Consider the following 27852-nt stretch of genomic DNA (forward strand, 5'->3'; position numbering starts at 1 on the left):
CCTCTGGTTGGTAAAACATCACATTGGCTGAATAAATATATTCATTCATTTCAAGAATACTGTTTCTTCAGATACAGCTCTGATTGCTTTTGTCTGTTTGAAGGCTGTAGTTGCTCTTTGTTGTGTTTTCTGGACATGTGAGGTACGTATGTGAGTCACTTTGGCACAAACTCGTTTTGTGTTTAACATCTGTATAAGAAAACATAAAGCTGAACGTCAAATGAAACATGTTGTCTTCTGACCAAAAAGCGCTTTGAGTTCATTCAGTTAAGTCATTGCAGAATTTTAATGTCTGCTCTTGCAGCTAATGATGATTGTAGATAAAATAAGCATCAGTTAAACGGGCAAAGTGAACAACAGCTGAGTTTCAAATTGACTTCAGAGTGCTGTTCACTGTATCACTCAGGGCTGATGAAGCTGGAATCTCTGAGCTGCTGCGGTTGTCACTCTGCGAAAACCAAGAGACACACATGACTTGACAGCATTATGCATTTATCAAAAGACAGAAGGTTCATTTCTGTCATGTAGCAACAACACTTTGTACAGAGAACAGACACTTTCAACACCGTGTCTGTAATTGCATGTTAAACTTATTCAAATTGTGGACACTTGAGCAGTTTAGCGGAACTTGCAAAACCAAGTGGCAAATCAGCTTGTGTAATTCAGGAAGAGAAAAGCAGCTCACCGTTGTTGTATTCATAAACAATGATACTGTAGGTTTCATCATAAACACCCTGAAATTATTTAATAAAAAAATGGAGAGAAGTCAGAGACAGAATAATCACTGCATGAAGGAAAAACCTCCACTCGGTCACTGTTGACACTTACCACATATTCTCTATCACCTAAAACAGAAACCAAAAAACAGCTTAATACACAAAAAATCTAAACATTCATGTATAAATTACACCGTCACACTGCATTGTCATGTTCATTGTGGTTTATGCAAATGAGCAGCTTACCATTTGATCTGTTCGTGATGTCTGCTTTCAGTCTTAAAATGGAAAACAGAAAAACAAGGTTTGTTAAGAGTGAGTCTTCATCAAGAAGACAACAAAAGCACAGCACATTTCCAGGTGAATAGACTGTGTTACTCTCCCCATACATCTCTAAGTGATGTGACTGAAAAGTGAATCTTATGATCTGCTGGGAAAATATGAGAGGGAGCCGTTTTGACCTGACAGTTTGTTGGCTTTATGAGGTCCATGTGCTCTTAAACAAAGCAGCCAGTCTGCAGCTGTACCAGTGAAGCAACTCAGATGCAGTCACAACAGGACTGTGGTTGTCCTGTTGCCGCAATCAAGAAGATACATGCACACTCAAGTTAACTGGTGATATTTGAGAAATAAGATTTCTTACCTCTTGGAAACAGGTTTTCCTAAAAAGAAAAAAAATATATAATACAATATTCAAGCACTGATTAGCTTAGCTTCAATAATCCATAATAACAGGTGGATAGTGGGTGGTGCAGTTACACATTTCACCACCAGGTGGTGTCAGGGCTCCTCAGCTTTCAACTGAGAAAAATGTGAATATTTCCGATAATTGTGTTCTAAATGCAAAACTGAAATAATCACTGATGAAGTTAATCTTTTTATTCTTACCACTCCTACTTTGAGCAAAGACAAATGGCAACCCAAGCAAGACGACATACACAATCGCAACTGCTCCAGCCATCAATATCATCTTGACTGCATTAAGAGAAAAGGCAAAAGTTAACAAAGTTAAATTCATCTTGAACTTTGTTCTTTGGGTGCTTTGTCTGTTTGGGAAATAGATTTTGTTCAAAACACAAGTGCACAGAGGTGGAGAGAGAGTCTTTAACTGTGCAATAGAAAGAAACTTTCTTTTCATGACTGTGAGAAGGAGAGCACTCCCACCCATGTCAGTTTTCTCCCCGGTTTAGCATCCAGGCGTGTGGTGAGGTACCCACTACTCGTCCACCTCTTCATTTCAGTTTGTAAAGACTCTGGTTTGTCATACATTCACATAGTCACCTGCACTCCCGGTCCGGCTCCACTGCTCCTCTGCGGAAGCGCGCGCCGCTGCAGGGGCGGACTTTATTGAGCACGGGGCAAGGGGGCACGGCCCATTGCACTCAGGGGGGTTTATATTCTTTATGGTGTTGGCTATGTGGTGTTTGTGTAAAATTATTGTGTGGTGTGTAAATATTTGGTGTGTGGCTGAATTAGCTTATGCATTATTTATTTTTTTGTATTTATTTATTATGATTAGTGTATTGGATGGATCATTATGTTTATTGGTAATCCCTTCCATAATGGTTTGGACCGTTTGGGCTCAACAAGCAGCCCTATTTAAAGGAGCCTCATTTTGCTCTTGTTGTTCCTTGGGAGAACTACCATGTACTGCTGTGAGTGTTTGTTATCGGTATTTAGTTCCTGCATTATTCCTGCGTTATTCCTGCGTTATTCCTGCGTTTTGTCGGACTGTGAAAACCTTGTGTTCCGGGAGAATAAAAGGGCTTTTCCTGGCACCTGATGCTTTGCTGCCTCCTATTTTCAACCTCTTCCGCCTGAACAGTTGCTATGGGCAATGTGGGCGACCGCCCAGGGCGCAATCTATTTGGGGGCGCACAAGCGCCCCTCAAAAAAAAAAAAAAAAAAAAAAAAAGCGGATCCGAAAAGAAGACCAAGGCCAGAAGTCAGACGATCAAGAACGGGGGGCAGCGTCAAATGGTGTTTCTGCTCCGCCCCTGTGTGTGTGTGTGTGTGTGTGTGTGTGTGTGTGTGTGATCAATCTATCTGCATGCGGACGGAGCGTGGCGTGACGTCACCCGCAGGCAGAATCACTTATAATGAAGGTGGTGTGCTCATAAAATTAATATAGACCCCTGGTAGATACATGAAATTCATTGGGTTATGTGAAAAAAAATAAAATCAAATATAATTAAATAAAAAATAATTTGAATTAAAAAAAAACACAGGAATCTGTGCGTGCATCTACGTCAATTTGTTTACATCACGTCAATCTTGACTGGGTGTTTGACGGACGGTCAAGTTATTAGAGTCAAAGCGTGATGGAAAAACTACGACCAAAGAAACCCTCAGGTGCTCAGTTCAGAAAGAGAAGGAAAGAAGAGGAGGACAAACGAGCCAAAGATAAAGGTATGCAGGTCTCTATGAGTGACGTTAATTGTGCATGCAGGCTAATTTAACAGTAGCCTATACGCTATTTATCGGTTAGCCTCTTGCTACCATGTTGATGTTACTTAGCCAGAGAAAAGGACTGTATTTGGTTTTTAGTTTTGCTGAACTAGTAACAACTATTAGAATTTGAGGTTTCATGTCATGCAATTAATTTCAGCCATAGGATAGTTTGTGTTTGCAACACAACAAGTGCAAATTCATAGGGATTTGGTAACTGTGGAGTTTTTAATGCCATATGTGGGTCTATGCTACTAACTTCTAATATACATTGACTTGACATTTTGTAAGCTATGTGATATAACTTTTTGAATAATTTGTAGAGTCTTATGTGTAGTTAATAGAATGTTAATAAATGATAATAAATTGCGCATCAGTGTGGTTTTTTTTTTGATTGGGTAACTGCTGATGCATGTTAAGTGTGATCTAACTTACTTTATATGTTAATTGTAAATTCAGGGGCACTTCTGAAATATTTTGGAGCAGCTCCCACTGGGCAAAATGTGGAGCCATCTACTTCCACCGCTGCACAGGCCTCGGATATGGTCCTTGAGTCTGAGGAGGAGCAGCCATCTACCTCCACAGCTACAGAGGCCTCGGAGATGGTTCTTGAGTCTGAGGAGGAGCAGCCGTCTACCTCAACAGCCACATCTTTCCTGGACTTGTCAGGTGTGTGTGTGTGTGCATTCTTCAACTTTTTACTTTTGTAAACACTATAAATGCTGTGAATGACAATACCATATGCTCTGTAAATGTGTCGACCAGAATCCCCACCAAATCCTACACCTGAGGATGAACATCTATCCACTGACCCTGCTAAATGGCCTTCAATTCTAACTGACAGAATGCGGACACAGCTGGTTTGCAGAGGACCAAGTGAGGTACCGGCGGATTTTATTTTCCCCAGGAATGAGGTGGATGGAAGAAGTTGCCATCACCAGTATTTTAAAAAGACAATAGTGAATGGTGAAAAAATTCCCAGAAGTTGGCTGGTGTATTCAGAGATTAACAACAGCCTTTTCTGCTTCTGCTGCAAACTATTTAGTAAGAAGACAATTAACCTAACAAGCTCAGGCCTTACAGACTGGAAACATGCAAGTTCTTTGCTCACCTCTCATGACAACAGCTTGGAACACCTCAACTCAATGAAAATATGGAAAGAACTGGCAGTCAGGATAAAAAAGGGGGAAACCATTGATAACCAGGAGATGGCACTTTTTGAGGCTGAGAAGATGAGATGGAGAGCAGTGTTGACACGTTTGACTGCGATTGTGCAGTCTCTGGCAGTGAGAAATTTGGCACTAAGGGGGCATACAGAAACATTGTACACACCATCTAACGGCAATTTCCTCAAAGAGGTTGAACTGATGGCAAAATTTGACCCAATTATGAAAGAGCACCTTAACCGTGTCCAAAAACGTACCTCTGGTGGTCACACCAGCTACCTCAGTCACTGCATACAAAACGAACTAGTCGATTTGTTGAGCAGCAAGATAATATCAGAAATGGTGAGTGACATCAAGAAGGCAAAATATTTTTCCCTTATTCTTGACTGCACGCCAGACATCAGCCACACCGAACAGCTGTCAGTTGTAATTCGTGTGGTATCACTGACAGAACCCTGCATAAAGGAACATTTCATGGGGTTTTTGGAGGCAGAGGAATCAACAGGTCTGCATTTGGCATCTCTGATTTTAAAGAAACTGGAGGAGTTTAAAGTTCCTTTTGAGGACTGCAGAGGACAGGCATACGACAACGGGGCAAACATGAAGGGGAAAAACAAGGGTGTTCAATCCAGGCTTCTACAACTGAATCCAAGAGCTCTTTTTGTGCCATGTGGGGCTCATACCCTGAATGTGGTTGTGGCAGATGCTTCTAAGGCTTCCACTGATGCCATGAACTATTTTGGCATCCTACACAAGCTTTTCACCCTGTTTTCAGCCTCCACTCAGAGATGGGCCATACTGAAAAAACACGTGGACATCACTTTGAAGATGTGGACTGACACAAGGTGGGAGAGTAAAGTGAAGAGTGTCGAGCCCCTGAGATATCAGGCAACTGCTGTGAGAGAGGCACTTATTGAGGTGAGAGATCACACTAAAGACCCCATCATCAAGGTTGAGGCCCAGTCCTTGTCAGAGGAGGTGGGATCCTACCGCTTCAGCATCTGTACAGTGGTGTGGTACGACATCTTGAGCCAGACACACCATGTGAGCAAGTTGATGCAGTCTCCCAGCATGCAAGTAGATGTGGCAGTCAGTCTTCTCAAAAAGATCGAGGAAGGTCTTCAGAGCTACAGGGCAACAGGCTTTGTGACAGCACAAATGTCAGCCAAAGCTATTTGTGAAGAAATGAATGTTGAGGCTGTTCTGCAACAGAAGAGACTGAGGTCCACGAAGCGTCATTTCTCCTATGAGGCATCTGATGAGCCTCTGAGTGATGCTTTGAAGAAGCTGGAGGTCACATTTTTCAATGTTGTTGTTGATGCTGCAACTTCAGCCATCCAGGAAAGATTTTCCACATTGGAGAATGTGAGAGAGAAGTTTGGAGTGCTCTCTAATTTCCAAAACCTCTCAGATAATGAGCTGCAAAAAGAATGTGAGACCCTGCAAACTACACTGCGCTTTAAGGGACACTCAGATGTGGATGGCAGAGAGCTTGTGCAGGAGCTGAAGAACTTGCCTGTCCTCCCATCAAAGTCCATGACTCTGCTTGAGCTGCTGACTTTCATCCATGAGAAAGAGCTCACAGAAATCTACCCCAATCTTTGGACTGCACTCAGAATTGGTCTGACCCTTCCGGTGACAGTAGCTGAAGCAGAGAGGAGTTTTTCCAAGCTGTAGCTTATAAAAACGTACTTGAGGTCCACTATGTCACAGGAGCGTCTCGCTGGACTTGCCATCATCAGCATCAATCATACAATTGCACAACAAATTTCGTATGATGATGTAATTGATGATTTTGCATCAAAGAAGGCCAGAAAAGTCAAGTTTTAGATTGCATGTCACATTGGTGTTTACATTTTCTATTTCGTGTATCTATTTTATCATTTTGTGCATTTAAGGATTTGTGCAATCTACATTTGTGTTTACATTTTCAATTTCATTCATCTGTTAATTTTTATTTTTTGATTGTTCCATTTCTTGTTAACCGTTTGTGAAATGTTTTAGTGATAAAGAAAGTATGTAAATAATGTAATTCTTGTGTTTGTGCCTTGATGGGGTGCAGCTGGGGGGGGGGGGGGGGGGGGGGGGGGGCGCCGATTGAGTGTTCGCCCAGGGTGTAAAAGTAGCCAGGACCGCCTCTGCGCCTGAATCCAATCTTGCCTAGATCCCGTTATTCGGGGAGACCACTCTGGTCCCTCACAATGACTTTATTATTTCACTTGTAAATATTTTTGACTGCTTGTATAATGTTCATTCATTATGAAACTTATTTATTTATTTTATCATAATGATAATAATGATCTGAAATAAACAGTTTGTGTGAGAAATTACATGATGTTAGCTCACCTGAAGCAGGATACAAAGAACAAACTACCTTCAGTTCCAGTCTTATGGACAGTGGGATTTAGTAAGTGCAGAGTAAAAGCATTTATAAACATTCCCAGGAAAGCATTTCAGCATTTTGATGCACTAATTATTCAAATTAGGTTTACCTGTTATTTCATAACAAGGTGCTGCATTCATAGCTGTAGTTGAAGTCAAACTTCCTGCAGTGAGAGTTATATCAGTAACGGAAGACACACAGAAAATAACCAAATATCCTCACATTTTCTGAAATGTTGGTGTGAATAATCGAGAGCTTGAGTGATTACGTTACCTGCTGTTGGTTTCACTGATGTCGGGAAAGCAGAGACAGAACGACCAGTCTCACTTGGAGTAACAATAGTCTGACCTGCTGAGAAAAAGGAAGTTCATTTCAAAATGTTTCACAAAGACATTCATCGACATTTGACAAAACTGACATTTCAAATTATTTCAAGTCAATTTTGCGAACTGATATGGATTCACAAGAGTTACAGGAGTAAAAACACAAGGGTTTTTTAAGGTCAGCACTGTTAATAAAAATTTGATAAAAAAAATACAAAACAGAAACAATTTAAAAACTCTTCAACTAATAAACACACAAGTGATATGCTGAGATCTTGTAGATTTATTTTTAGACATGTAGCTTGTTGTACCTGTGGTCACACTGAATGCTGTCATTGTCTCGATCCTTCTTGATTCTCTCTCCACAATAGCTACAATAAAAGAAGATTCATATTTCTCAATTTCACCTGTGTGCAAATTATCCAACATTCATTTCCTTAAGTATAGTCTCCTTGTTGTTGCAATTACGTCTAAATTTGCTTTCACCAAATTAAAAACCAGAAAGTGCAGACTTAATCTGTTGAATTCTAAATGTGTGTTTGTGTAGTTCGTGTGTATTTTAATGATTGGTGTGACAATTTGGGGCTTGAAGTTAAACATTTTAAATGGAATTCAAAATGAAAGCACACTTTGTGACAGGTCTGTGATTTCAAGCTGTGGAAATTTACAGTATTAAGTAATTAAACAACAAGAAACAATTAATCAAACTAACGAAAGCTTTATAAATAACTGATGGGCCTTTCTTAAATTCATCTCTGCCTTTTCATTTTGGTTTGTAACCCCTAATTCACTTTTGAAATATTTCAGCACAGCACTTTTCTTGTGGCTGATTTTCTATCAAATCAGATAAAGTCTGTATATGGAGGAAAAAAGCAGCCACTCACTGTGTATGGTGATGGAGGATGTGTCGCTGTGTGGAGATGGAGAATTTGACTTTCCAAATTTTACAGTGTAAAAACACGTCACTTCAACCTTAGCAGATGAAGTCCATTTGTTGTGATTTGACACCTTCAGCAGCTCAGTTCCTGTCAGTGTCTGCAGACAAGAAGAGTCTCTCATGGATCCTCCATTTGATGTGTAGAAAAAACAGTGAGACACAGAGACAGACGATGGAGCCTGACAGTTCAGAGTGACTGAGTCTGCCTCGTTGATCACCAGTGGATTCACCGTCAGTTTAGGTGGAAGAGAGGCTGAAAATTAAAGCATATGCTGAACTAAATAACTAATGACTTATTAAATGTGACGCCCATGTAAATACTTCAACACTTTTAAAAACCTGACTTCCATATTAAGCGTCACTTTGCTGTTCATGCTGATACTGTATCAGATATCTTCATGTGAGTCCATAGCAGCAGTGCTGACTCACTTCGGATGATGATGGAGGACGTGTCACTCTCTGGAGACTGAGACGCTTTTAAGTAAGAGCAGGTCACTTCGACCTCAGCAGGTGAACTCTGATGTGACATTGTGAGCAGCTCAGTTCCTGTCAGAGTCTTCAGACAAGAGAAGCTTTGTGCAGGTCTTCTTCTTTCAATGACAAAATAACACTGAGACACAGAGACAGACGATGGAGTCTGACAGTTCAGAGTGACTGAGTCTGTCTCTGTGATCACCAGTGGATTCACCGTCAGTTTAGGTGGAAGAGGAGCTGAAAAAAAGCACTTTAATTCATGAATGTGATCTAACAATGTTAAAGTTCAAATATCAACCACATATTCTGTTTATATTGCTTGTAATTTAGATTAAGTAAACATCTATTGAGTATTTTAACCTAAAATTGTTTGATTGTGTTGAAATAAAAATGCAGCGGGTCCACCAGAAACATAACACTGGTTGAATAACAAAAATGTGAACACCACATGAGGGAGGTGCCAAACTATGTGCAAACATGATCAAACTAAATGAAGACATACTAAACTGTCCATACTCCAATAACAGATAACACCTGGCTATGAAAACTAACATTCAACTCAGGGACTGACCTTGTGCTTTCAATTCAGAAAAGGAATCTGTTGGAGGAGAAAACATGTTTTGTAAACTCTTCCTGATGTAAACATGCAATAAGACATGCTGATACCAAAACATAATGAGCTAACATACTTACAAACAAAAGGTTTAACTTACACATGAGGATGAGCAACAGCAGGTATTCAGCCATGATGAAGCTGGACGATGTGAATGTCCAAGACAACACTTGACAGACATGTCATTTGTCAAAATTGGCTGTCAGGAAAACCACACCAAAACACAGAAGTGAATCTCACTGACAGACGCATACACTTACACACATTTATCAGTATGTGTGGTCATCTGTATTTAGACCAAACCTACTAAGTATTCATCATTTCAGTTGCTTTCTCATCATCTCGCTGTTTGGTTGCTTGCTTTTTATTTTAGATGGCAGGAGGAGTGACCTACATATACCACAAGAAGCTTTTTGAAACAGCTCACACCTGTGCAGCACCATGAAGAAATAGAAACACATTATTCACATAGACAAAGACAGTGCGCTCTGGAGAGTTAAACAAAAACTTGAATTCTTGCAGTAATATTGGACATCCTTCAAGCTGAAGTTCAGGATTATTACAAAAGTGCTTCCAACCTAAACTAAACTGCGAACTATAGTTTTTTGTTTGTTTGTTTTATTTTTTCAGACACATTCAAACAAAGATGATTTTCATCTTGATCTTTTTTCATTTAAAATTTCCACACCGGCTATTAAATTATATATACAGTTACACGGCTTTTATTTAGACTCAGCTCAGATTTTTTTTTAATTTGCCTGAAGGTGGATTCAAATACAAATTATATTTTACTATTGGATTAAATCAGGACTGTGGTTAAAATGTTATTTTTACTGCGTCATCATGATCTGATCAGTTATGATGTGTTGAAATGATGGCCAAAACTACTAAATACAGACGTGTTCAGCAACAATAATTCATATCTATTAGCATCCACTGCTGTCTGTCCCAGATAAAGCAAGTGTATATCCACCTTCTTAGGAAAATGCCGTGGAGTGTTGTAGGGATCTTAGTGGGGGTCAAAATAAAAATCGGATCTGGCTGTAAAATTTTGGAAAAGGTTTGGTTTAATCTTACAATTCGGTTGATCTGCAACTATCACATTGTAGTACAGGGCAAATATGTTTAATGTTGTTCCTCTTGACTTTTCACTTCCTTACAACCTGCTAGTGAGAAAGAGACACACAGTAAGATGCTAATCTCCAAACTTTTATTGCAAAGTCTTTATATGAAATAACGAGCTGTTGTGAGTTCATCTTGTAACCAGAACAAATTAAACCTGCAGCTCTGGGAACAAAACCTGTGGTTCGTCAACACATCATTGCACTTCTCATGCAATATGTTGCTCACGCGTGAGACACAGAGGAGTTTATTTCTGTCTCTGCTGTGTTGGTTTCCCACATGCATGCTTGATCTTCAGTTTGAGATGCAATCTCATTTTCCTGGTTATAAAATACCAGTGTCTTGTGTGTTTGGTTTAAGCATGCTCTTCACAGTAGTTATCGTAGAAGCTGTGACCTGCGTTGTGAACAAACATGCAGAAATTTCTCGTTTGCTCTTAGCATTTGACCAATTTATGTGTCTAAATTATGTGTGTTCTCTCTGGTTGGTAAATCATCACAATGGTTTCAATAAATATTTTCATTCATTTCAAGAATGAAAAAAGTGCAAAAGCAATAAACAATATTCAAACACTAATTACTGATGTTGGTAAACTTCAGTTATCCATAATAAAAGGTGGACACTGAGTGTTGCGGTTATACATTTCACCACCAGGTGGTGGTGTCAGGGCTCCTCGGCTTTCAGTTGAGATAAATGTGAATATTTCCTGTAACTGGGGCTGTGTTTTAGAATAAACTGTGAAATAATCTTAAAATTAAGTTAAGTTAAAATTTTTGGAGTGGTGATTCTCACTATTCTTGCTTTGAGCAAAGACAAGTGCCAACCCAAACAAGACAACATCCACAATCGCAACTGCTCCAGCCTGTCTTCTCCGCATTAAGAGAAAAGGTTATTAACAAAGTTAAATTCATCTTATTCATACACACACACACATATACATACATTAGACCAAAGATGTTGTACCTGGAGCCACTCTTCCAGGCTGGGGGCCAAACTCCCAGTGCCCCAATGACCACTGCCGCCACTATTGCTTTTACTCTCCAAGTCTTTTCTAGCTTCTCTTTCAGTCCTCTGTATTTTTCAGGCTTCTCGTGTTTCTTCTTCCTGATGTTGCTGTTGCTTGGGATTGATACGTCTATCACCACTGTCTTCTTCTGTTGTTTGTCGACCACCACAATGTCCGGCTGGTTAGACATCGCCATTTTGTCGGTCTGGATCCGGAAGGCCCACAGGATCCTAGCGTGGTCATTCTCAACCACCTTGGAAGATGTCTTCCATTCAAACCTTGGGACTTCCAGCCAAGACTCAATACTATGCCACTATGACACGTACAACGCCAGCAACTTGGTTAAGGTGTTCCATGTATGTCGTTCCTGCCTGCCCGAGCTGAAGTTTAGGATGGTTCCACAAGTGCTGGCAAACGTTTCACACATTTCAAACAAAGATGTTTTTCATCCTGACCTCTTGCACACTGTACTTTTTTAAATGTAAAATATGTGATACATTTCCATGAGCTTTTATGGGCCATTTTTTGTCATTAGCTTGCACATTTTTCATCACAGACACGTCAGACCAGCTTCACATTCATTTGGGCCTCCTCAAATTTATATTACCTACAAGAATACCTACCTACAGAATATAGGAACCCAAGGCAGTTCTTGTTTTTTTTAATTTATTTTAGAATAGATTTCATATTTTGAAAATATATTATAGATTATATATTGTATGCAGTACTATAGAAAAGAAAGATGTCATCCCAAAATTTCCTGAGCTTGGGACAAGCCCAGAAGAGGTGACCTGAGGTCCCAGGATTCAACTTACACTTCACACAAATAGCAGACACAGAAGGAAAGATGACGTTCAATTTGGTCTTAGAAACGTGCCGTCAGTGGATTACTTCACACTGAATAAGTTGAGGTTTAGCATTTCTGGAACAGGATTCGATTCTCTGCAGCACCATTCCTCACAACTCATCTGAAATCTCCTCATCAGTATCCTTGACCCAAGCATGTTTAATATGGAGAGGGGGAGTTGCCAATGACAAAAGTGACTAGAAGGGAGATCAAATTTTATCTCAAGTTCAGCAAAAGATGCAAAATGATTGTTGATAAAGAAATCCGACCAGTGTGCAAAGACAGCATCTATCAGGCGTGGCTTAAAAGAGGGGTTTTGACGTATTGCTGCATAAATGGATACTTTGGGGGAGTCGTATGAAATATAATCATCTTTTAGTTGGAAAACAGAATAGCTGTTAAGGATGCTCCAACCCAGTGCAGTATTTTTTCCACCAACATCCCATTCTATCTCAACTTTAAATTTTCACAATGGCTGTTCACACGAAAATACCATGGAGCGTGGTAGGGTCTGTAGTAGGTGTTGTATCTGGAACTGAAAGAGACAAACTAAACAAAATAAAATGTATATTCATCTGGGTTTTATACAAAATAAGACACCTGAGTAAAATGGAGAAATTCAAAGTATAATACTGTTTGAGCCTAATACTGTATATCTAGTTACGGAAATATGATCAACAGAAAAGATGCTAAAAGACATTACAAATCAAATTACATACAGGGAAGTCTTGCTAGGTATGATATAAATTAAAATATATTTTAATCTTGAACCAAAGACAAAAAAAAGCTAAATTGAAATGCTGTGCTTTGTCCTAAACCACAAAAATATAAATGGGATGTGACTAAAAATTGACAGTTTTTTTTGGATCTGAGAATAAGAGATTCCAGCAGTCTGATATTAGTCTAGATCATACAACTCCATGTAGTAAAATGCTTTTTCTCTACAGTATGAAACTGTTTGCATGTCAGTGTGCCTGCACAGTGGTATACACCATGTCCTTCACGGCAGGTGGCTCCTCAGAGATGGCGGCATACATATGGTATGTTTCATACTGGGAAAAGAAAGAAACCAAATGTAGCATCTGTTACATTGCAGTATATGGCAAATATGTTTAATGTTGTTCCACTTGTCAGACTTACATTCTCACTTTGAGGTTGCTGCCTTTTCACTTCCTCAGGGCCTGCTCAAGAGAAAGAGACACACTGTGAGATACGAGGATCCTACGAATAAAACAGGGTGGAGCTGCTTTTAGCTACTGCCCTGCACACAAATGGAACCAACTCTCTGATTATCACAAACCAATTCTAAATCTATTTAAACTTTCTATTGCACCTCTTTGCATTTACTTTGATTGGTTACTTTTATTTCCTTTGTTTCTTTTGGGACAAGTCACAAATGATCCTAAATTGGATCCTAAATCGATTTCCAGGGCGTCCCCTGCAAAAAGGAGGAATAATTTATTTCCACTGTAATTCCATTCATAAATAACAGTAACTGAACGTATGACCATTTGATAACAAAGTTCATGCACTCTTTGGAAAAACAAAAAAAATCTAAAGCAAGTGCCTCTGACCGAACTGACCCTCTTAAGATCCAATAAAAATCCAAGGCTTTTCGATTTGTCATGAAATTGTACACTTCAGTATTAAACATTTGTAAACATCCATATAAAAAAACTCTAACTTTATTAGTCCTCACCAGCTCTTCTTCTGTTCCAGAGACCTGCTAAAACCAGCATGACGATGCCCAAAGCAACTCCACAACCACTCGCAGCTGCTGCAGACCTCAATATCCAAATTTCTGCTTTGAAACAACAAAAATCACAAAGTGTCAGTTTTTCGTCTAACATTAAAAAAAAAAAGCAGGAAGGTGTGAAATGTTGAAAAATTGAATAAGTTCGTCACTTGATGCTGGTTCCACTGTGGTCCGAAAAGTAGAGCCAAAACCAGTTGTGATACTTGATGTACCAATAGGCTGAACTGGTGAATGAAAAACTTTTTTAAAAAATCAAAACACTCAGAAACAGATATGATTTGTGTCATTTAAGTCAAACCTCATACAGTCTGTACATCTGGATGAAATTCTGTTACCTGATGTTTGTTCTGCAGGAGTTTCAGGAGAGGAGGCACTTGGCCTGCCAGCAGTCAGAGCTGTGGTACCTGTGGTTGTACTGAAAGTTGGTATAGTCTGCGTTGTCCGTAACTCCATTTCCATAACATCTACAATAGAAGAAGAAGGGTTTGGATTTGTCAGTTTCACAGTCAGCTCTGTGTATTTGCGCAATCATTTAAAAGCAGAGAACACAGAACGTGTTTTCTTTTAACTGTGACCATGCGCATTAGTATGCATGTTCAACAAAACTTTTAATATTGTTCATTATGGACCCTCATCCTTATATGTGTGAACTTGCTTAGCCATCAAACATAATGTAAAGAGCTAAAGGTTTCACCGATCTGACTACAGACACAAGCACTGAGGTGCTTCTATGATGTCTGTCTCATTTTACAGTTAGAATCTAACAATATATTTATTTCAGTGGATGTAGCAGTGTAACACGAGTATTGATGTCCTCTCTGACTTACCAGCCAAGCTGTATCCATCACTACGAGGAGACAAAGAGTTGGGTTCACTTCCCACACTGTAATCACAGCTGGCATCTCTTTGTTGAACTGAACGTAGACGACTCAGCAACTCATCAATTGTGACAGAAAACTGGCAAAACCACTGATTTGTTGTTGTGGTTTTTGGATTCAAGATGGTTGTTGTTGTATTAACCGGACTTCTTCCTTCTCCAAAGTACAAGTTACATCTCGTATCAGGATTAGCAGATCCAGGCAGAGTGCAAGTGAAGAGAACGTATTCACCAGGAAAACGCTGAAGACTCATCTGTGGTGTCAGAACTACAAACAGATGAAAGAAAAGTGATTCAACAGGCTACAAAGCACTAAGCTGATATCAAGCACACTTTATGACAGGTCTGTGATTTCAAACTGTGGAAATTTACAGTATTAAGTAATTAACACAATGATTGTGTGCCATCTGAGTTCATAATGTTCTGACATCAAGAAACAATTAATCAAACTAACGAAAAGTTTATGAATAACTGGTGGGCCTTTCTTAAATTCATCTCTGCCTTTTCATTTTGGTTTGTAACCCCTGATTCACTTTTGAAATATTTCAGCACAGCACATTTCTTGTGGCTGATTTTCTATCAAATCAGATAAAGTCTGTATATGGAGGAAAAAAGCAGCCACTCACTGTGTATGGTGATGGAGGATGTGTCGCTGTGTGGAGATGGAGAATTTGACTTTCCAAATTTTACAGTGTAAAAACACGTCACTTCAACCTTAGCAGATGAAGTCCATTTGTTTTGATTTGACACCTTCAGCAGCTCAGTTCCTGTCAGTGTCTGCAGACAAGAAGAGTCTCTCATGGATCCTCCATTTAATGTGTAGAATAAACAGTGAGACACAGAGACAGACGATGGAGCCTGACAGTTCAGAGTGACTGAGTCTGTCTCGTTGATCACCAGTGGATTCACCGTCAGTTTAGGTGGAAGAGAGACTGAAAATTAAAGCATATGCTGGACTGAATAACTAATGACTTATTAAATGTGACGCCCATGTAAATACTTCAACACTTTTAAAAACCTGACTTCCATATTAAACGTCACTTTGCTGTTTATGCTGATACTGTATCAGATATCTTCATGTGAGTCCATAGCAGCAGTGCTGACTCACTTCGGATGATGATGGAGGACGTGTCACTCTCTGGAGACTGAGACGCTTTTAAGTAAGAGCAGGTCACTTTGACCTCAGCAGGTGAACTCTGATGTGACATTGTGAGCAGCTCAGTTCCTGTCAGAGTCTTCAGACAAGAGAAGCCTCGGGCAGGTCTTCTTTCAATGACAAAATAACACTCAGACACAGAGACAGACGATGGAGTCTGACAGTTCAGAGTGACTGAGTCTGTCTCTGTGATCACCAGTGGATTCACAGTCAGTTTAGGTGGGAGAGGAGCTGAAAAAAAACACTTTAATTCATGAATGTGATCTAACAATGTTAAAGTTCAAATATTAACCACATATTCTGTTTATATTGCTTGTAATTTAGATTAAGTTGAGTATTTTAACGTAAAAATATTTGATTGTGTTGAAATAAAAATGCAGCGGGTCCACCAGAAACATAACACTGGTTGAATAACAAAAATGTGAACACCACATGAGGGATAGCCAAACTATGTGCAAACATGATCAAACTAAATGAAGACATACTAAACTGTCCATACTCCAATAACAGATAACACCTGGCTATGAAAACTAACATTCAACTCAGGGACTGACCTTGTGCTTTCAATTCAGAAAAGGAATCTGTTGGAGGAGAAAACATGTTGTTTTGTAAACTCTTCCTGATGTAAACATGCAATAAGACATGCTGATACCAAAACATAATGAGCTAACATACTTACAAACAAAAGGTTTAACTTACACATGAGGACGAGCAACAGCAGGTATTCAGCCATGATGAAGCTGGACGATGTGAATGTCCAAGACAACACTTGACAGACATGTCATTTGTCAAAACTGGCTGTCAGGAAAACCACACCAAAACACAGAAGTGAATCTCACTGACAGACGCACACACTTACACACATTTATCGGTATGTGTGGTCATCTGTATTTAGACCAAACCTACCATCAAGCGTTCATCATTTCGGTTGCTTTCTTGTCGTCTCACTGTTTGTTTTACTGCTTGCTTTTATTCTTCTTTTTGTGTTTGGGATTGTTACATAAGTGCTTGCAAACTGAGAGTTATAGTTTTTTGTTTTTATTTTTTTTTTTCAGACACGTTTCAAACAAAGATGATTTTCATCTTGATCTTTTGCACAAAATTTGTAATAAGTTCCTCTGAGCTGTTATGGGTCACATTGTCTTAGCTTCCACATTTTTCATCACAGACACTCCAGACCAGTTTCACATTCATCTGGGCCTCCTGAAATTTACACAATCTACAAATTTTTTTTAGGAATATATGGACCCAGAGCAATTCTGACAAGTTTCCTCCAGCAACCCATTCTAGTTCCACTTAAAATTTCCACACCGGCTATTATATAATATATACAGTTACACAACTTTTATTTAGAATCAGCTCAGATTTTTTCATTTGTCTGAGGGTGGATTCAAATACAGAAAGATGTCATCCCAAAATTTCCTGAGCTTGGGACAAGCCCAGAAGAGGTGACCTGAGGTCCCAGGATTCAACTTACTCTTCTCACAGATAGCAGACACAGAAGGAAAGATGACGTTCAATTTGGTCTTAGAAAAGTGCCGTCAGTGGATTACTTCACACTGAACAAGCTGAGGTTTAGCATTTATGGAACAGGATTCGATTCTGTGCAGCACCATTCCCCACAGCTCATCTGAAATCTCCTCATCAGTATCCTTGACCTAAGCATCTTTAATATGGAGAGGGGGAGTTGCCAATGACAAAAGTGACTAGAAGGGAGATCAAATTTTATCTCAAGTTCAGCAAAAGATGCAAAATTGATATATAAATCCTTACAAGTGGACAGGCTCTTCTCTGACCAGTGTGCAAAGACAACATCTATCTATAGTCTACCTGTATATTCACCTTCATGCTCGTGATTCGTGGGAGTCACACTAGCAGCTGTATCTTCAAGAAATAAACACAACATTAACATTAAATATAAATTGTTTTCATTTGTACTCAGTGGGCAAATAAGCAGCAAAGTGTTTGCATTTGCTGCTTAATAACTTTATTTAACTTGAACAATATGGCCTAGCATCTGCCCAATAGGAAGTCTAACTGCACATGCACACACAATCAGAGGAACCCAACAGCAACCATCATGTCAGCAGCCTGACCTTTAGGTTAACCACATTTTATAAATATATCCTCTTAATAAGTCACAAAAGGAGGACCTGAAATGCAAACACTTGCACAAAGGAGTGGGTGAACAAAAGAAACTTTAATTAATAAACTTACTCAAAAGGGGAAAATAAGCAAACAGAAGGCAGCTGGAAATTCGAGTAAAAAGAGTCTAAACAAAGAATAATCTGAAACAAACAAAGACAGGAAATGAAAAACTAAACCAGACACAAGGGGAGAGAAACTACAAAACACAACAGGAAACGAACCAAACAGGCACTTCTAACCATGACATGCCCAGTGTTTCACATGTGAATATTACATACTGTATCTATAAGTAGTAATAGTAAATAAGTTCATCACCTGATGCTGGATCCACTGTGGTTGGCAAAGTAGAGCCAAAACTAGTTGTGATACTTAGGACTAAGATTAAGATAAGACTTTATTGTCATTTTAGTTACACAATGAAATGTGTGGCTTACACAACAAAGATTTAGAGGTAAACAAGTTATATCAAACACTGCATTAATATAATAGAAAATAGAATAATAAAATCTCAATTAGGATTTAATGTACAGCAAATAAAATAGACAATAGTCACTGTACAGCCAAACTATGTGCAAACGTGATCAAATCAAATGAAGACATACTAAACTGTCCATACTCCAATAACAGATAACACCTGGCTATGAAAACTAACATTCAACTCAGGGACTGACCTTGTGCTTTCAATTCAGAAAAGGAATCTGTTGGAGGAGAAAACATGTTGTTTTGTAAACTCTTCCTGATGTAAACATGCAATAAGTCATGCTGATACCAAAACATAATGAGCTAACAAGCTTACAAACAAAAGGTTTAACTTACACATGAGGATGACTAACACTTGTGTGTCTCAGGGCATGAAACTGGATGTCCATACTGATGTGTGTTAACAAGTTTACCAACTGAAATTGAACTCATGCGGTAAAATCATCTACCACTGCTTTTTGTTTTAAGTATGATTAAATGTTTACTACTCAAAATTTGTTGGCCACTGTTTGTAAATGCACCATTCAAAGGTGCAGTAACCAAGAAAGACAGGCAGAGGGCAGGTTCTCATCAGATACTGACACACACTTCTACTGGGTTAAAGACTGAAGGGAAGAATTTTTTGTCTTTCGTAGCCTTCAAGAAAGCATAGCCTACCTCTGCGTGCAACACTCTCAATGCTCTTGACAGACATGTTCTTTTGGTTGGTTGTGAGAACACAGTCCCCAAACGCTTTATATTATTGTCCTTCTTCAAGGAACTTGTTTTATGCATAACCGCCAGAGTTACACCACAATACTGGTGATGTTCATAAAATGTGTAAGCTTATTTGTAGCACACAGCTAGAGAAGTCTTAGATTACAGAAGTTATATGAAACTTTTTTCAATATATAAGTGCTTGGAGTTGCCTTAACATTAATTTAAAAACATATATCAGGTCGCCAGTCATAAATATTTAAGGAAAACAAATGATAACATTTTGCAGAGACATTTATTATTTGTTTTGGCAATACAATTTTTGGTGTTCAACACCAAAACATTTTTTTCTTTTTGGTTTGTATGTACACCCAGCAAAGAACAATGTTACCAGTGAATGACCTTGTTCCCAAAATACTGAAGTTAAAAATAAAACATATTCTGATATTCACATTCTTTTCGGTAGCAGCCATTGTTTAAATACAAGCTGATTTGTCTCAAGACGGAAGCTTATGCCAGCAACAACATACAGTCAGAAATTTTACCCTTCTTACACTTGGATCACTGAAATTTCAGATTGCCACACTAGCTCTGGTGTTATGAACATCCTAACTATCGACTTCCTCCACCTTCTCAAAAGAATGATACTACAAGTTAAATAATAAACAACTAAAACTTCCATGTAGAAACCCACAGTATAATGTCAAAATAAACATGACATGCTAACCGATCTAAACAAGACAGACTCTGCCTTGTGTAAAGGCAACCTCTTGTCTTACAAATCAGTAATGCATTTAACTGGTCAGCTAATTTCTTGTTTCTTCCAAAATAGCGCAACTGTCTGCACACAGGAAGGAAGATGTGCGTGGCCTGGCTGTTTTGTAGTATAAAGCACAAAGAGGAGAGGCTCTGTGGTGTGAAAAGGCTCCAATTCAACAGTCAATTGTGCCTTTTTTGTAGGTAAATGCAAGCTACAAAAATATATTTATCATTTTTCTTCAACACAGGGTTGTAAAACAAAAGGCTAGCTGTGATGCCTTTATGCTATTCACAAAACAAACATGATGTAAATGGAGGAATCAGTAATAAGTCATAAAAATAATCTGTTTTATGGTGTTATCTTTTAATACCAGCAGAACAAAAATACTCCTTACATCAATGTCCCTCCCTATGAGATCATAAAATATGCTGTAAATGTCAAAGTTACACACAACTGTGCTTTCTGTTTCTCTTTACACTATTGAGATGTTTGTGTTTCAGTGTGGCTGCACGGTGCTGTACACCATGTCCAGGGATGATGGAGGTGGCTTGTCAGGGATGGTGCAGTACACATGGTATACGTTAGCCTAGGAAAGAAAGAAACCAACTGTGAGACATCTTTAAATTTATTGCATCAATACACTAAACCCATATAGCAAACACACTAAACACACAATACTCCGTCTCATGTCACACTTACTTCCTCACTTTCAGACCTTTGCCTGTTCAGTTTCTCAGTACCTGAGTGAGACAGAACCAGACACTGAGGTGACTTGTTCATAACTATGCAATAAATATTAACTATACATTATATCATTCTAAAAGCATATAAAATGAACTATATTCATCATGCAACTGCTGGTATTTTTTTTTTTTAAAGAAAAAAAGCCCACTGCAAACAACTTATGCTTCAAACAACTGAGAAAAATATTTCTTGTACATAATATACAATATACTGTACAAGAGCTTTACACAACATTCAGCCAATTTACACAATAAGCCTATTATTTGGATAGCACATTTCATTTGCAGATAAACTCAGTGTGCTTCAAACGAAATAGAAAGTATAGAAAAAACATCTACCCATACAGCACACACACACACACACACACACACACACACACACGTGCACAAAGTGAAAAGCAACTCACCAGATGCTGAGATTTCCTATTAAGATAATAGAAAATACAGGACAGGAAGTAAAAGGAAGTCATGAATAACTTTACACCTTCACATAAGAGGCCTTGCTATTTAAATGTTTAATTATATTATGACAAAAACAATCATTACCAGTGCTTCATAGTTAAAATTTGTCATGCAAATAAAATCATCTGCAACAGAACATAAACTCAACTCAATGCACTTGAAGACAAAAAATATAAGCAAAATACATGGACAGTATACTGCATTACTGCATGCATGAATAATATAATGAGATTGTCTGATGATTAAATGATTACCTGTAACATCGGATTGTGTCCTATTCAGAAATAAAAGGAAAGAAAGGTTTACTAAAGACCTTACTAAAGAATTACTTAATCTAATTTTATTAGTGAGTGTATAACTCCAGTGGCCAAAAAAAAGAGGTCAGCTGAAGTTAAACTTCTAAAGAAAACAATTGCGCTAAGAAACTGTTTCTTACCTCTTCTGAGAACGTTTCTCTGAAAAATGCAGACAGAGAGAGAGAGATCAGCTGTTTCTGAAACGCCTTATTATTATTGGCTCATTCAGAGCTGTGTGACTTGCAGGTGGTGTTTCATATTGTTGATTTAATGCAGATTTATGTTCATGTTTGTGTTTAATAGGGGGGCATTAGCTCCCTCAGACTAATCCTCTACTTGGACTTTTTTGAGAGCTCACTCAAACATCATGAAGCTTTACCTGACACACGAATCAAGTTCTGACCGGTTCTTCTTTTGGTACAGAGAAGTGTCAGTGCCAGTAAGATAACACCCACAGTCACTCCGATTCCACTTCCAACTGCTGCCAACTTCCATATTCTTTCTGTTGGAGGAGAAGAAGAAGAAGAAGGTCACTTTTCTTTTCTTCACAAAAAAGTCAGTGTGGCTTATTGAAAATCTGAGTTGTTGTGTCACCTGATGCTGGTTCAGCTGGTGTTGTGAATGTTAAGTTAAAACCACTAGTGTGACTTCTACTAACAGTCAGATCTGATGAATGAAGAAAAATACATTTCAGAATAGCCATAATACACAAATATAGCACAGTATAAATATAATTTGTCAGTAATTAAAGCCACATTAGTAAGTGATACATCACAATGTTTTGGATTTCTGTTAAATTGTATGTCCTGTCTGTGGTCACAGTAAATTTCAGCTTAATCTGCATCATGTGTGACTTCACTTCCACAATGTCTACCATAAAAGAAAAAAATTAAAATCAAAATCTTTAATATAAATGACATGTGATGATGTTCTTCATTGTTATTTAGATGTATAGCATATCTTACCTGTGGTGATAGCAAATGTCGACGTAGTCTGCGTCATGTGTGACTCCACTGCCGCAACAGCTACCATAAAAGAAAATAAATTTGACCGTTTCATGAGTGAGCGACTGTATAGGGCAGCATGCACTTGAGCAGGCAACAAAATGAAGAAGAAAAATGAACTCATGTCACACTGAATAGATGTATCATTTCATTACCTGACGCTGACTTCACCAGAGCAGTTGTAGTAGTAGCAGTGGCAGTAGTAGTAGCAGTAGTACTACTAGTACTAGTACTACTAGTAGTAGTACTAGTACTAGTACTACTACTAGTAGTAGTAGTAGTAGTGGTGGTGGTTGTGGTGGAAGGACCAGACTTGCTAACAGTCGAATCTAGAAAATAAAAATCCAAAAAAAAAGAAAAAACTCTAAGAGAGAGATATGTGATGATATTCTGGAACAATATTTAGATGTACAGCATATCCTACCTGTAAATGCTGGCTGTGTGCAGTTTCTGCTTGATTCATTTTCCACAATAGCTATAGTAAAATTAAAACAATAAGATTTCTTCCTGTCAATTTTAAGTGCACAAATAATTTTGTGGCATTTCTTTTATTTGTACTTAAGCATATGCTGGTAAGATCAGTTGGTCAGTCAACACAGGGGGGCACCTGCAGGCTTTGGCTTATGCAGAAAGAACTATAAAGGTAACTGAAGTGAATAGTTCACAGAATGAACACATATACAACAATATTCAAACAACTAAAAGCACAACAGTGTAAATGTTGGACTGCTCCTTTAATGTCGAGCCACAGGAGTATTCCAGTGCAAGGCTGTCTGCACAGAACTACCGTCAGCGCTACCACTACAAAATGAACAGATGATTGCATAAAGCGATCACTTAAGGCTTTTCAACAGAGAGAAACTATATGTGCAATCAAATTATACTGCAGAATAATTTGTCAAACTGAGCGCATAAAGGAGTGAAAACACGACCTGCGTTTGGTCGCTGTTCTCAAAAACAGCTCCTTGTGTGTGGCCATTTAACTTCATTCTGATTCTGATGTGACAGACTGATATTCAAATATTTCAACTGGCATGCAAGGCAGATACAAATAAGGAAACATAGTTTGTGATGTTTGTCTGAATTTACACGTTCAGAGGAAGTTCAGAGGAATACATTCATTCATTTCAAAGAAAGTGTTGTGTTGTGTCATACACAGCAAAGTCACTGCAGCATTCAATTCTTTTCTGACTTACCAGCCAAGCTGTATCCATCACTACGAGGAGACAAAGAGTTGGGTTCACTTCCCACACTGTAATCACAGCTGGCATCTCTTTGTTGAACTGAACGTAGACGACTCAGCAAATCATCAATTGTGACATAAAACTGGCAAAACCACTGATTTTTTTTGTTTGTTTTACTGCTGATGTTCGATGTTGCAACTAGATGCCTTCCTTCTCCAAAGTACAGGTTACATCTCGTATCAGGATTAGCAGATCCAGGCAGAGAGCAAGCGAAGAGAACGTAGTCACCAGGAAAATGCTGAAGACTCATTTCTGGTTTCTGAGCTATAAAGAAGTGAATGAAAACTTCCTGAAATTATCAAGTACACCATGTGCTGTAGCAGTGTGGCAACAACTTCAAACAGTGTTCACACTGACAGAAGTGTTCATACTGACTGAGGTCACACCTCAGTGAGACAGAAGAACAGTATAATTAATACTCAACTTAATGATTCCTAATGACTGAATTCTGTGTGTCATCTAAGGTTACACTGTAACTGAATTACACTCTAACAAAAATCATTGCTCAGAATAATGTGAAATCTGACAACAAAAAAGCTTCAAAAGCATCATGGAACAGTAAACATGCTAAATAGGAATTGGAGCTGTCGCCTTATTGTTTTTCTCCTTTTCTAGCCCTTTCCAAAACACCTGAAACACGTCATCATGTCGCTGACTTACCTTGCATTAACACTGTATGATAACATGTGAAGGAAAAAAAAGCAGCCACTCACTGTGTATGGTGATGGAGGATGTGTTGCTGTGTGGAGATGGGGAATCTAACTCTCCAAGCTTTACAGTGTAAAAACATCTCACTTCAACCTTAGCAGGTGAACTCTGACGTGCCATCAACAGCAGCTCAGTTCCTGTCAGAGTACTCAGACAAGAGAAAACTTTGGTGGATTGTTGTCTACCGGTGTTGAAAAAACACTGAGACACAGAGACGGACGATGGAGCCTGACAGTTCAGAGTGACTGAGTCTGTCTGTGTGATCACCAGTGGATTCACCGTCAGTTTAGGTGGATGAAGAACTGAAAAAAATAAGCATATATTGGATTAAATAACTTACAACTTAATTTATTTGAAAACATTAATAACAAATTTATAAAGGCAGAGAACGCCAATTGAAAATCTTCAAGACCCGACCTCCATGTCAAGAGCCATTTTGCAGTTTGCGCTCATATGGAATCAAGTTATTAAATATATGAGCTCATAGCAGCAGTGCTCACTCACTGTGTATGGTGATGGAGGATGTGTTGCTGTGTGGAGATGGAGAATCTAACTCTCCAAGCTTTACAGTGTAAAAACATCTCACTTCAACCTTAGCAGATGAACTTTGACGTGCCATCAACAGCAGCTCAGTTCCTGTCAGATTCCTCAGACAAGAGAAACCTTTGATGGATTGTTGTCTACCGGTGTAGAAAAAACACTGAGACACAGAGACAGACGATGGAGCCTGACAGTTCAGAGTGACTGAGTCTGTCTGTGTGATCACCAGTGGATTCACCGTCAGTTTAGGTGGATGAAGAACTGAAAAAAATAAGCATATATTGGATTAAATAACTTACAACTTAATTTATTTGAAAACATTAATAACAAATTTATAAAGGCAGAGAACGCCAATTGAAAATCTTCAAGACCCGACCTCCATGTCAAGAGCCATTTTGCAGTTTGCGCTCATATGGAATCAAGTTATTAAATATATGAGCTCATAGCAGCAGTGCTCACTCACTGTGTATGGTGATGGAGGATGTGTTGCTGTGTGGAGATGGAGAATCTAACTCTCCAAGCTTTACAGTGTAAAAACATCTCACTTCAACCTTAGCAGATGAACTTTGACGTGCCATCAACAGCAGCTCAGTTCCTGTCAGATTCCTCAGACAAGAGAAACCTTTGATGGATTGTTGTCTACCGGTGTAGAAAAAACACTGAGACACAGAGACAGACGATGGAGCCTGACAGTTCAGAGTGACTGAGTCTGTCTGTGTGATCACCAGTGGATTCACCGTCAGTTTAGGTGGATGAAGAACTGAAAAAATAAGCATATATTGGATTAAATAACTCACAACTTAATTTATTTGAAAACATTAATAACAAATTTATAAAGGCAGAGAACACCAATTGAAAATCTTCAAGACCCGACCTCCATGTCAAGAGTCATTTTGCAGTTTGCGCTCATATGGAATCAAGTTATTAAATATAAATATAGTTCATAGCAGCAGTGCTCACTCACTGTGTATGGTGATGGAGGATGTGTCGCTGGGTGGAGATGCTGTATTTGGCTCTTTCACAGTGAAATAACAGTTCACTTTAACCTCAGCGGGTGAACTCTGACTTGACATCCTCAGCAGCTCAGTTCCTGTCAGAATCTTCAGACAAGAGGAGCTTTTGATGGTTTCTCCTCTTAAAATGACAAAATAACACTGAGACACAGAGACGGACGATGGAGTCTGACAGTTCAGAGTGACTGAGTCTGTCTGTGTGATCACTGTTGGGTTCACCGTCAGTTTAGGTCGACGAAGAGCTAAAAATTCAAACATATTTTTGAATTAATTGAATTTTCTATTTATTTGAAAACATTTAAGAAGAAAAGGCAGGGAATGTAACTTGAAAATCAGACTGACCTTGTGTTTGAATCTCATGAAAGGAATCTGTTGAAAATATTATGTTTTAACAAAGTACACAGACATAATAATAATTCATTAATACCTGCAACAAAATGTAAAAAGATTCAAACTCTAACCATGTTAAATTCTGCCAGTCAGAGGTAGGATATACGTTTTTCATTTTGGACTCTGAAGTGCAGGTCCACAATAAGTTTCTAAATAAACAGCACAGAAAAAGCTAAAGCATAAGTGAGGTATGGTATAACATGCTGATACATAACGGCTGATGTCACATGCTTACAAGCATGAATCTGCATTGCTTTGTAATAGCCTTTATTATTTAACACTGCAACTAAAGCTAATAACAGGTTTAACTCACGCATGAGGATGATGAACAACAGGCATCCAGCCATGATGAAACTGAATACTGAGATCGTCCAGAATCCTGTGAAGATGCATGTGTGTGTGACCACATCAGCTCTGACATACAGAATGACAAGTATCATTTTCTGAAACATGTTCACAGGAAAACCACAGCTAGAATGAGAAGTTAATCACTTGTACAGACAGCCCACTGAAACACACACCACAGTGCTCGCTAAAATTAAATAGTTGTTCAAAGTTTGAGCTCACAAGCTACATACACACTTTTCTGCTTTAAGTGAACATGCAGTTATTTATTTGTGTCCTCACCATTTAACTCTACATTTCACATACTGACAGAATTACGATGCACAGGGTGTGTGTTTTGCTCTAGTTGGAAGTAAAACCAGTGTCCCCAAGTTTCCCATGGTCTTTATTACTAAACTTGTACCGCCTGAGGAAAAGCAAAACTAAAAGACAGAATTGATACTAATAATCTAAAGTGAAAGTTCAAATTTCAACATGGTAAAAATAGTCCTTCCAACCAGAATGAAACTTTCACATATCATTTCTGCATTGTGCCCTTTAAGTTGTTTAAAGAACACACCTCAGAGAACAAGATATTTCACCAAAATACTGAAGCAAAAAAAAAAAAAGATTTTTATTTTTAACAAAAGGCACAATGCAACTTGTTCACTGTTATATAACTTCTGATTTTCAAGAAAAGGGGAGTTCTTAGTCTTTACCCTGCAGTCCTTCTCATGGATACAAACTGCAACTTGACTGGTTGGCGGAGACATGTGATCTTAGTGTGGCAAATTTGTGTTGGTTTTTTTTTTGTTGTTGTTGTTTGCTTTTTTATATACAATGGAAATCATTCATCTGGTTAAAGGAGACAAACAGCTCACTAATGTTGCTGATAGGTGATAGGTGATAGGTGTCACCAAAAGCACCCAGCAAGCACTTAATTAGAAGGACAGTGTGAAGGTGAAAGTGAGATCAGCCTTATGAGAGGAATGCAGAAGTTAATGAGACCTCCCATATGCCCACATCTGCATAAAACCAAAAAAATCCCCACAATTTAATGAAGTATTACATTTATAGTCTTAACAAAACTAAAAATGAAACATCTGAGTGACTATTTCAGTGTCACATACATTTTGATTTACCAGTAAAACTAGCTTTTCGTCTACAACTGAAGAAAGGAAAAAAGTGTGTCTTCATTAAGCAGAATACAGAGCACATAA

The 27852-nt window shown here is 38.5% G+C and overlaps 3 protein-coding genes across 13 annotated transcripts; all 3 read right to left on the minus strand.

Annotated features, from left to right (window-relative positions):
* Positions 1-267: 267 nt before the first annotated feature.
* LOC124056343 (mucin-22-like) lies at positions 268-27395 on the minus strand. 9 transcript variants are annotated; one of them, XM_046383695.1, is made up of 19 exons: positions 26622-27391; positions 26261-26287; positions 25870-26160; positions 25369-25665; positions 24870-25166; positions 24371-24667; positions 23610-23921; positions 22838-22888; positions 22569-22742; positions 22375-22434; positions 22004-22075; positions 21789-21911; positions 21550-21568; positions 21368-21387; positions 1360-1378; positions 963-994; positions 829-845; positions 686-734; positions 268-448 (listed from the first exon to the last, which is right to left on the minus strand). In XM_046383695.1, exons 1-19 carry the CDS (start codon positions 26758-26760, stop codon positions 444-446), a joined length of 2301 nt encoding a protein of 766 aa, XP_046239651.1. In that variant the 5' UTR covers positions 26761-27391; the 3' UTR covers positions 268-443. The 9 variants fall into 9 exon arrangements, with proteins under 9 accessions (XP_046239651.1, XP_046239649.1, XP_046239655.1 ...); XM_046383699.1 differs by lacking the exons at positions 268-448; positions 686-734; positions 829-845; positions 963-994; positions 1360-1378 and adding exons at positions 19425-20494; positions 20608-20648; positions 21059-21074; positions 21198-21238; positions 26380-26457 and having other exon boundaries at positions 26622-27197; XM_046383691.1 differs by lacking the exons at positions 268-448; positions 686-734; positions 829-845; positions 963-994; positions 1360-1378 and adding exons at positions 19425-20494; positions 20608-20640; positions 21057-21074; positions 21198-21238 and having other exon boundaries at positions 26622-27206.
* LOC124056346 lies at positions 7798-9275 on the minus strand. Its single transcript, XM_046383706.1, has 4 exons — positions 9161-9275; positions 9019-9045; positions 8403-8684; positions 7798-8226 (listed from the first exon to the last, which is right to left on the minus strand). Exons 1-4 carry the CDS (start codon positions 9192-9194, stop codon positions 7874-7876), a joined length of 696 nt encoding a protein of 231 aa, XP_046239662.1. The 5' UTR covers positions 9195-9275; the 3' UTR covers positions 7798-7873.
* On the minus strand, positions 11121-16614 carry LOC124056344 (uncharacterized protein PB18E9.04c-like). Of its 3 annotated transcripts, XM_046383702.1 has the most exons (10): positions 16524-16614; positions 16379-16405; positions 15777-16055; positions 15295-15600; positions 14619-14936; positions 14127-14255; positions 13941-14015; positions 13735-13839; positions 13176-13216; positions 11121-13087 (listed from the first exon to the last, which is right to left on the minus strand). In XM_046383702.1, the coding sequence occupies exons 1-10, from the start codon at positions 16555-16557 to the stop codon at positions 13001-13003; spliced, it is 1401 nt and encodes a 466-aa protein (XP_046239658.1). In that variant the 5' UTR covers positions 16558-16614; the 3' UTR covers positions 11121-13000. The 3 variants fall into 3 exon arrangements, with proteins under 3 accessions (XP_046239658.1, XP_046239656.1, XP_046239657.1); XM_046383700.1 differs by having other exon boundaries at positions 16379-16564; XM_046383701.1 differs by having other exon boundaries at positions 11123-13087; positions 13735-13836; positions 16379-16561.
* Positions 27396-27852: the final 457 nt, after the last annotated feature.

This window comes from Scatophagus argus, chromosome 3, assembly GCF_020382885.2.
Source record: "Scatophagus argus isolate fScaArg1 chromosome 3, fScaArg1.pri, whole genome shotgun sequence".
NCBI lineage: Eukaryota > Metazoa > Chordata > Actinopteri > Scatophagidae > Scatophagus > Scatophagus argus.